Below are 11192 nucleotides of genomic sequence, written 5' to 3'. Positions count from 1 at the left end.
AAGGAAAGTGGACAAATAAACATGTTTGATATTAAAATATTTGTGTATCATCCATTATTTTTATTATTCAAGTATAGGACAATTTTACTGTGTGACAAGTGGGAAAATGTAGTCAGCCAGTCGTTATCACAAAATAAACCGCACTGTTTTCAAACCTAATGCACAGAAGATAATTTAACTATATATCAGTTATATAAATGCATGGACAATGTTGCATTGATAGAGGTAAAAAAATCTTTATTGAGTCACAGGTCAAGTCCAAAGTGACTAAATGCAATACAGATACAATTCCTCATGCGGCCCCTGTCATCACTGCAGTGCACTGGAAATCTGGCGAGTCCAGAAGCAGTGGATGGGTTTATGACAAACCGTCATCCACAAAGCAGAAAAAAATCGAACAGTTTTGAAGTACTCTCAGCTACTTGAGACCGTTAAAAAGACCACAGAACAAAAGGTAAACATTATCAAAGAACAGAGAAGCTGCAAGTATGTACAAAGTGTCAAGTACACAAAACATCTCAAGGCTCTTAACACATCGAGACTGCTTTTGGTCACGAGATATAAGGTTATGGCATATTCAGATCACAGGAACACTCCTCCTTGCGCATGTTGTGTAATTGTAACCAGATAATAGATAGAAATGGTTTGTCTTTTACCAGATTGTGCAGGTAAGATTTTTTCTTCGTAGCTTAGAATGAATATTTATAGTGAAACTTCAGTCTGCTCGTAACTTTCTTTTAACTGATAATGCTTTCTCTGAAAGCTCTGACCAAACTGCTACTCCATCCCGATGTATTGTAGTTTTATTTATCAAAAGCACCAAAACTGATATGAACAAAGGTGTTACAGCTGTAGGAATAAAGTGAACTTTTGGCATACGTCATCTCTGTAACTGCAACAAGCCTTCGTAACAAAAGAGAAAGAAGTTTTATTGTTAGCGCTGCCTAGACGACACAAAGCCACTGAAACCATAAACGATGTCTGACAATTAGCTTAGCAACTATAACACAATGAATTGATTTAATTGCCGTTTTAACATTTACAGAAATAAACATGAAATAGTGGACGTTCAAAACATCCTTCTGCCACACAACATTTCGTTACACGGAGGTTTGATTTGACATCAGTAAGTATTTCAGGTGTTCACAGATGAAGTTTGCGAAACCTCTTCTTGGCCAAATAATAATGGAGAGAAGCTGCAAATCGCTCATGGAAATGACAAAATCAGGAAGAGAAATTTAATCCTCCAAACATTTCTGTTAAAATGGCCACTTAAAATGTGCCCAAGGCATTCTGCTGGCTTTAGAAAGTGTGCAAACCATCACTGATTCTACAAAACTTACAGGAAAAAAAAAAAAACAGACATGAACTTTGTCCTAACAGGTCTGTAAATTTAAACAAAGCTGCCTGGATTTACAGTCTGGTTAAAAGTTTTGCTTAAACTGATGAACGAGAGCTGGTGGCAAGGCAGAAAAATTAAGTGATTGTTTTAGTGCACATGAGTGGAGAGAAGGGTGCTGTGTTAGGAGGGGGTATGTCGGGGTAGGGCGCTTTCACCAATCCTCTTGTAGAGCCTTGATGTCAATGTGAACGTCGTTGCGTGACCTTTCAAATGAAAAACAAAAGTCTTTCCCCTCCCCACATAATGAATAGTAGAAAAATGAATTAAAAAAAATAAAAAAATAAAGTAAAATAAGCTTGAGGCTTAGCAGTCGCTCTTCCAAAGTTTGATGGTTTTGTCATTTTCTAGTGCTGCTGATGCGATGATATTTTCTGTGGGGTGGCACGCGGTTGAGATCACCACATCTACAAAGAAAAGAAAAAGCACGATTAGTTTCAATCTACATTAGAGGTGCAGCTATTAACATTTTCAGCAAAAAAATGAAATATTTGCATGAGCCATAAACTGAAATTTGACACACAGAAATGGAACTACGTGTCCCTGAGCAAAGGGGGTTAATATCAAAAGTAGCAGTCAGTATCTGGTGTGTCACCAGCTTCTCATCCTCATGGTCTGCACCAAATTCGCCAGTTCTTGCTGTGAGATGTTACTCCACTCTTCCACCAAGACACTTGTAAGTTCACAAACATAACTGTGGACATATGTTTACACGTGGTTTGGCACTGAAAGGATGATCAGCTGTCATCCTTCCCGTCTCCCTGTTGCACTGTCTTAGGCAGGGGTGTCAAACTCAGTTCCTGGAGGGCCACAGCCCTACAGAGTTTTGTTCCAACCCTGCTTCAACACAGACACACACACACCTGTAGTTTTCAAATAAGCCTGAAGGACTTGATTAGCTGATCAGGGGGCTGTTCCATAAAAGCCGCTTAGAAAAGCGGGGATTAAACTCCAAAACCGGACTTGAATGAGCCTAACAAATAAGTTGGGGCTAAAGTGGTTCCATAAAAGGTAATTGAAGTTCACGCAATCTCACTAATTTGATCCAGGTTTATCAAGTCTAGATAATTGCATGTGCACGCGTTTCTGAAGCAGCCCTAGAGGTCGATCGTGGATCAAATCGATCCACCATCAAACAGCCTATATTTTGTGCTGTTTTATGCGTTTGTGACATGTTTTTTTTTTTCCCCTCAGTGCAAAACTTACATTTTACAGTTATATTCTCCATCTGTAAATGTTAGAAAGTCGAGCAAATGTATCCATTTTACTGCTAATCTTCATATTGAACGAGCGCTGCTGCGCGCATGCGCGGCAAATAGGAGCGCAATAATTCTGACTAAAATATACATTTTGCTTGGAAAATTAATATGCGATATTTTATAACACTAGAAATATCTTCTAATTATAATAATTTATCTTTAGGATGTTGGATAAGTTGCAGTGAACTTCTAGCGAACAGAAGTACTTAAGTGAACAGAAGTAGCCTAATTCTGGGAAGATTTTTTTTAAGAAACTAAATATATAAAGATACAAAATATAGTTTTGGGTATAGGACCTATGCTACTTAATAAATATGATGTATATTTATTTAGAATGCTGAGAATTACAGCTTTTAATGCAATAATTTTTTGGATAAAGCAAGAATCCCCAGTTTTAAATGAGTGGTTAGATTTAGTTTCTAGAATGTATTTTTTATATATTATACATATAATATAATATATTCTTAATGTACTTTACATTATAAAGAGGATAACATGAAATTAAGAGCAAATGTATACATTTTGAAAAGATATGTGCAACTCTAAAATCAAAGAATATTCCATAAAATAAAGGAATTATTTTATTTATTTGCTTATTTTATATTGAATATTTGATATTCAAATAATATTACTTGAATAACTATTAGGAATTATGTGTCATTATAAGAGTTTGATATAAATATGTGAATGTTAAATTTTTATTAATATTTATTTATTGTTTTTTTGTCTTTTCCCCCTTAAATCATATGTAAAAGTGTCTAACTATGTACTTCTTGGTTATTGTTCTAATCATGTGGGTATTATCACAAAAGAAAAAAAGTAGAAGGAAAAATAAGGAATATTTATTGGGGGAAAATATGATGTCTTTACAGGAACTGTCAATTTGTATAATTGTGTTAAATGTGTTTGAATTGAAAGACATAATAAAGTACATAATATATATATATATATATATATGCTAAAATATTTGTTATTTGGACATTAGATGTGCCTTATTTAGAGTTTTAAACCTACAAGTGTATTTTTATGATATATTCAAATGTAGGCTAATATACTGTCAATTACTAAGCTCAGATTCATCTTAGTTAAAATTCATACTGTGCTTTTGTAATTATTTATTTTAAATTTTGTGATTTTAACTTCTGCTTTACAAAGCTTTTTTTTAGATTGTGTTCTAATGTTCTTCTAATAATCATAAACATGTACTACAGCTGCCAAACAAACCAGAGAGAAATGTATTCATAAGTCTATATTGTCTAATTTATCATTGTAGCGTTATTTAAGTTGATTTTCTGTACACTGTGTATTTATTTTTGGACTAATAGTGGTTAATAAAGTCCAATAATGGTATGAGAGAGTGTCAGTGGTAATATCATTGTGTTCTTGTCGGTCAGTGTTAGAGGATCTGTGTAACAGCTGAGGCTTAGCCTGACAGTTAGCCTGCCCTGGACCAGGCTAGTTTCCCAGCATAAGTTGCCAGGGTAACTGAGTTTGAACTTTTTTAAGTTTGATTTATGAAACCGAATCTACCAAAAATAAGCCTGACTAACCGAAATAAGCCTGGCATATACTCTAATCTTGGTTTATGGAACAGCCCCCAGGTGTGTTTAATTAGGGTTGAAGCTAAACTCTGCAGGGCTGTGGCCCTCCAGGAACTGAGTTTGACACCCCTGGTCTTAGGTGTCTTACATTTACAGACATTGCAGTTTATTGCTCTGTTCACATCTGCAGTCCTCATGCCTCCTGCAGCAGGACTATGGCATGTTCACACAGGTGATCAGGGACCCGGGGCATACATCTCCTGTTGTTTTTCAGAGTCAGTGGAAGTGTTTATTTAATGTTTCAAGTTATTGAAACTTTTACCTTTATTGACTACTGCCTGTTAACTGTTAGTATATCTCAGCCATTTTTATGTATTCAGTATTACTGAAATAAAAGAAATGTCAAATTTAGCCCTGCTTAGCTCAAGCTATTAGCAGGAAGTGTTTAAACTGTTGGGATTAAGCTTCTTCGTGAAACATCCACTGAAGTTTTGCTCCTACCTGTGTGCCCCTGTAGTTTCTGTACAATCTCCTTGGTCTGAAGGTTCCAGATATAGACCATGTTGTCCTCTGAACCAGAGACAATCCACTTAAAAAGAAAAAAAAAACTCTTTCAAAATGTAAAATCACTTTCGGCAAAAACTATTTAATGGTTCTGAACAGCACTAATGATGGCCTGTGTTAGTGTGATATGCTTAAAAATGTATTAGTATAGTGTAGAGCCTACATACCTTTCCACCAGTGACAGAGAAATTAGCAAATATGCAGTACTTCTCATTTTTATGACCGGTATAAGTTTTTAAACACTAAACAAGGAAAAAGGATATTGTTATACACAGATTAAGCATTTTTTATTAAAACAATGCACTAACTAAACAGAAAAATTCTAACCTTTCCTTTGCTGTAGTCCCAAAGCTTCAAAGTGCTAAAACACAAATGGAATGAATGCGTTTTTTTAAAAGGCTTCTAAATGGATTAACATAAATTTCATGATTTTTCTCTTTTTTTTAAAAAGAATGAGCAGCATAAAAGGAAATCTATGACTCACTTATCCAGAGTGGCAGCCAGGATGTATTTGCCATTGGGGGAGAACTTCACAAAAGACACAGGTGGGTTGTCATCATCTGTTGAATATTTGCAAATGTATTCATTATTTATAATGCCCATTTATGCTTTAAAATCTCTTTCTTCTTACTTAAGATGTTGTACATTTAGTTGTATTTTACCAGTTTCTTGTTGGCTAAATGTTATGCATGCGTGTTTGATAAGAACAGTGTTTCATAAACACTAGCTATGTTTCCATCCATATATTTATATGCAAATTTTGGGTTAGCGCATTTAAAAAAAAAGTTGGATGAAAACACAAAGATGTACATAAATTCAAATAATGTGCATAAAAAACGCATGCGCTCAATTGAGGTGCATTTTTATTCAATAAGACATGCACAAACTTTAATGGAAATACATTTACCGAATAAATCTCTTGATAGGCAACAAAAAAAAAGTTATCTGCCCCAAGAGAGGATGTGATTGGATAACTGGACTAACCAGCAGATCGGTTTCATTGCACAGCATCTCAAATGTTGGTTTGCTCACTCAAATGCATGAGCCAAAGTCTGTCATCAAAATGGTTGGTTATAATAACCTCCCAGAATTGTCTCAAACAATTGTTCCCCCAAACACCGAGCATCCGAACACAAGATAACATGACAGCTTTTGCTGCATTTCGTCTGCATGCTCTGAGGCGCAAGTCATTTATGATGTACGAAAAAAGAGCCACAGTGGCTTCTCTGATTGCAGCAATGTTCATTTTTAGTACAGATATTTTGCACCAAGTAACGATTTTGTTCTCTTGAACACATGGGGTGGAAACATTGGTTTATTCGCAATGTTTTATGCGGTTAAATTCGCTTCTTTGGATGGAAACATAACTACTTTCAAGGAACAAATTATTGCCTTTGAAAATAGTCTGAACAAGTGCTTGTGTGTAAAACACTGGTCAACTTACCGATAAGTGTTTTAAGGCACTGGCCTGATGCGGTGTCCCAGATCCGGCTGTTTAAAAGTCAAGTAAGTAGTTGTTATTAGTTAGTTATGCATCTGACATATTCTCAAAATAATGTTCACGGCCAAAGCTCACTCACCAAAGTCCATCATAACTGCTGGACACAATCAATGAACCATCTCTGTTGAAATGAACCTATAATAAACAAAAAAAGAAACAATTCAAAAAGAAAATCACTTAAAAGTACAGGGTTGTGAATTTGACTATTTGATCATCATAGGTCAAAAAAACACACCGCAGAGACGGGGTCCGAGTGAGCTGGCAGCGTCTTCAGACATTTCCCCGTTTTAACATCCCAAATCCTCACGCTCTCATCAAACTGTCGGAGAGATAATAATTAGAATGCATCATGCATGTATGCCATAATTAACAAAATTGTAAAATATAAAATGATGAATGGACTTACAGATCCAGATACAATGAGATTGGACTGGGGGTTAAAGTTACAGCAAAATACATAGTTGCTGTGACCCTTCAGTGTTTTTAAACACTTTCCCTGGTGAAAAACAGAAAGGGAAAAAGAATATGATAAATTGTGCCATAACAACTTTAAATTCTATATTAAAAAGTTCAGCTTTGTGATGTTGACTTACAGAGCTCACATCCCAGATCTTCAGGGTCTTGTCATCGGAAGCTGAGACCAGCAGGTTGGAGTCAGAGGACCAGGCCACGTCTGAGATGCCCTGCAGATGAGAGCAAACCAGGTCAGTGTCACCCCGTGCAGTAAAAGCAGCACTACTCTGAGGTCATGGATCTTTTGAGATACTCACAAGTTTGTGTCCAGATATTGTCTTCTCAAACTTGCCATCATATGCACCCCATATTTTGATCAACTTATCAGCAGCTGGATGAGCAGAAACAAACAATTTTTTTTTTTTTTATTAAAAACAATATTCATTAAAAGCTAATAATTAATTCAATCATAAATTGTTGAATTAAATAAATATTAATTGGCTGCAATTAAAATAAATGGATCACTGGTGTCATGTGGAATGGCTTGGTTCACAGTAAATGCTGCTCACAAACTCGTACTCTGCATGTCAATTATAACATGCATTTGGGAACACAATGTGCACCTGGACCACTTTATCTTCACATCTGCATAATTTCCCAAAACTTGTGTTATAAAGATTACAAACACTACTTTTATAAAGAAGCATTTATAAACCTTTTGTCACTTAAACACAGACTTAAAGGTATCCCTGTAATTTTCTGCTAAAATAAATAAATAAAATAAATCTATAATATATGAGGGGTGTAACAGTTCCCGGAAGTCACGGTAAAGTACGTACCTCGGTTTTGGGGTCACAGTCAGCAACAAATCCTAGTTGTTGTTTTTTTTTCATTTATTTTGAACAGACAGTAGTGCAAATTAGTTTGTTCCACCTAGCAACACGTAGTCCCCCGAGGTAGTTGGTACAGTACAGCCTCCTTTAGTGTTTTAAGCACTAAGCAGTAAACAGAATGAAGGCCAAGGCCAAGATTTTTTTATAGGGCTGATAAAAACAAACAAAAGTTATTTGGTCACAATCAGCTATAAAACTGAAAAGTTTTTGTACCCCTGTAGTCTTTTTCTCTCTAGCTCCGGTGACTGGCACATCTGGATTATGTCATTTGATAAACGTGTCGTGCCTTGCCTACGCTGTCATTTTCTCAGCGCGTGAGAGTTCATTAACATGCTGTGACAATGGCGGATGCACAAAGTTCAATATTACACTATTTCAAGAAATCACGGAAAGATGAGCGAGAAGGAGAAAAAGAGCCTACTTCACCTTTCCACGAGGAGAGAGCGAGAGAAGCGGCATCTGAGGCTTCCTGTTTCCAGGAGACGCATATTTCATCACTGGACTTCCACGACATGAATCGGCACAATGCCAAATGATTTTTGTCTCATTATAACAGGGGAAACTACTTAAAATACTCTGTCACTTATGGTCATAAAGATAAGTGTATACTCACAATAAAAAAAAGTGCTTTTGAAAAATAAAGACGACAAACAGGATGCCGCTTTCTGACATCCTGGTTTCCTTTCCGTGAAGTTTGTGGAAAATGTTTCAAAACTCAGCGTATAGGCTACTAGCAAGCTCTTGTGTGCAATCAGAACTCTTGTTTTGGTGGATAGATTGTCTTTTCTATTGTGGCAGTTAGCAAACAGCATTGCAATACTGTGTGCGCCACATTCTGGATTGGTGTGTGGACTGACTGTATTTGTCATCTGACTGCTTGCACCAAACCGTCACGGTTCGGGACGAATACATGTACCGTTACACCCCTAATATCTCTCTCTCTCTCTCTCTCTCTAAATATATGCCTTGTATAAATACATACATATACATGTATATAAAAATTAAATATATTTAAATTAACGTAGAGTTGTGAGAAAATAGGTGCGTCAGGTTCAAGAAAATTTTGACTGGCAAAAATTTTTTGGGAAGCCCGGTGCTATATGCTATAACTATTCTCAATGAGTATGAGTGCTGTATTTATACAAGTACTTACATGAGCTGGCGAGCCACTCCCCACTTGGACTGAACTTGACAGAAGAGACTGCTTTTGTGTGGCCAGCCAGTGTGAATTTCAAGGTGTAGTTTGGCTTCACAGGTGCTGACTGAGATAGAGCAGAACTCGCATCATTAATGACACAATAAAGAGAAATGATAGTCACAGATCATAAGCACATTGCTGTAATAATGCTGCTACATCATTTATAACAGTATATCTGTTAGACAACATAAAAATGATCCATAACCAAGCAGAAAAACTATTCCAAACGGTGTCGCAGAGGGGCGTTCCTGGCAATGTTTTTACCTTGCTCTGGCTGGCGGAGGCAGATGATGCCGGCTGTGTTTTAGTAGCCTCTGTGTCTGGTTTCTTCTCCTCAGTTGCCATGGCGACCAAGTTAGAGAGAACGGGTTTATAGGAGCAAGTTCAACGTCAACCTGACTGTCCAACAGAGAAGTACTGATGAGCATATGTATGATATTAGTCTTCTAATTTGGATGACACAATAAGTGGAGGAATTTGGTTGGGTGTTTTCACATCATAATCAAATTTGTTCAGGTGCGAATCCTGTGTGGGTGTTACTCAATAGGCCTACATGTAAAACTATCGAGCACATGTCAGCTTACAGATTGGTTGTCACAACATCTTTACAATATGAATAGCATACAGTTCTGCCCACTCATGTTTACATATTTAATTTACCTTTGCAAATGTAATCCTTGCAGAATATGCAATATATTTATCATTTTAGAAATACATTAAAGCATTTTGTACTGCTGCCCTTATTAAGCTATGTAATGTGCCGTGGTATATGTGTAAACTTCTGTTACAAAACAAATAGTAACTACATTTAATTTACACAGAAAATCCTGTTCAAATGTCTAAATGCTTAAAATTACGTTTTAATATATTGTTCCTGGTTTGTCCAGGGCTGTGAATCTGCCCTCATGACAAAAAGCCTACAGGTGCTCTAAGTACTTTGGTTTCCCAGCATGCTCGAGCTTTTCCCCACTATATGATGTTGAGATCCCAGCTTTACCAGTGCGGACAATTGAAAAATAAAGCACCAACAGTGTGTAAACAAATGAATAGGATAATAAATTCTGGTTCAATTAATTTTTTCAAATGAATAAAATTAACAAAACTTTCAAATTCTGGAAGGACTGTACCGTTTTAAGCACACCTGTACATGTAAACACACTTTGCACACTGTATATAACTCATTTGAACACATTTTTTTTTTATTGTGTGTATACTAATACAATCAAAAGACAAAAGGTTGACTTGAGTAAAAAAAACATTTAATAATACACGGTCTGATAAAACAGTGTTTCCTCGCCACAACATGCATGGCAAGGCTGTTGGCATTGGCAATGGGACATTGACTTCAGTCTAAAATCATCTGGATAAACACCCAAGCTAAAACCTAGATATAAATTTACAAAGCTCGTGTCTATGTCAGGAGCAGACCAGTGAAAACACCATCACTGTTAGCTGCTAGGCTATCTGAGAGACGCAGGGCCTCAGAGAAACGATGGATCACCTGCAATCTAGCAGATAGTATCTGTGTAATTTACACAACTTCGTGTCCAAAATCATGGTTTTACCGCGACCGTTTCAGTCGTCAGTCCCATTCCCCATAACATAAATGAAGCACAGATTGATGTATCTCTTTTCTTTGCACACATGCCTATCTCTCTCTCTCTCCCATACATTCAGACAACAAAAGCAGCGAGTAAAATCACTCACCGGCGGCTGCTGAGGAGGTAATAAGAGCTGCTTTCGGCTTCTGGTATGAGTCCACTACTGGGTTTGGATGGAGATTTGTTCATGAATCGCGCGCTAGGCCGTTTTGACCATGCAATGATCAAGTGATCGTACTGAATACGATGGTGGATGAGCGCCTCTCTCCACCGCAAGCTCAGGCGGTAATGTGGCAGTGACAACAACTCCGCATGCGCAAAGCTCAACGGCAGACCAAGAGGGACATTTTTTCAAACGCCGATCTAGACCCTACCGTGCACTATGCAATTATGCTAATCTTTGTATTACTTGAAAGTAGATCTACCAAATACGTTGTTTTTATTTTGCAAGTATTTCTGATCGTCATAATTTTTTGCAAAAATTAAGATTTTTGTAAAATAGAATAGAATAATTACAAAATATTAATTATTTTGATTATTAATAAATCAAAATATTATTCTAAAAATGTAGCTATATTATACATTATGTGGCATTAAAGAGGCATTAAAATATAACATAGATATGCCATTATATTAAGCAAAGACTATATATATATATATATATATATATATATATAAATGTATATATATAGTTAGTGCTATGTGCTTTAAATAAATAAATAAATTTTTATTAAAAAAAGATACATAAAACAGTGCATTGCTTTAGAAAAAAATTATTACAAA

General features: G+C 36.2%; 1 protein-coding gene across 2 annotated transcripts; it reads right to left on the bottom strand.

Annotated features, from left to right (window-relative positions):
- Positions 1 to 220: 220 nt before the first annotated feature.
- On the bottom strand, positions 221 to 10729 carry wdr5 (WD repeat domain 5). Of its 2 annotated transcripts, none has more exons than XM_084386514.1 (14): positions 10516 to 10729; positions 9073 to 9207; positions 8764 to 8872; positions 7035 to 7108; positions 6858 to 6947; positions 6671 to 6760; positions 6500 to 6583; positions 6344 to 6399; positions 6208 to 6254; positions 5248 to 5323; positions 5091 to 5124; positions 4931 to 5005; positions 4701 to 4788; positions 221 to 1806 (listed from the first exon to the last, which is right to left on the bottom strand). In XM_084386514.1, the coding sequence occupies exons 2-14, from the start codon at positions 9151 to 9153 to the stop codon at positions 1706 to 1708; spliced, it is 1005 nt and encodes a 334-aa protein (XP_084242640.1). In that variant the 5' UTR covers positions 9154 to 9207; positions 10516 to 10729; the 3' UTR covers positions 221 to 1705. The 2 variants fall into 2 exon arrangements, with proteins under 2 accessions (XP_084242640.1, XP_084242641.1); XM_084386515.1 differs by having other exon boundaries at positions 9073 to 9203.
- Between the last annotated feature and the right edge of the window lie 463 nt (positions 10730 to 11192).

The sequence above is a fragment of the Rutilus rutilus genome (genome assembly GCF_951802725.1).
Source record: "Rutilus rutilus genome assembly, chromosome: 18".
NCBI classification, from domain to species: domain Eukaryota; kingdom Metazoa; phylum Chordata; class Actinopteri; order Cypriniformes; family Leuciscidae; genus Rutilus; species Rutilus rutilus.
This window is presented reverse-complemented; position numbering and strand designations above follow the sequence as displayed.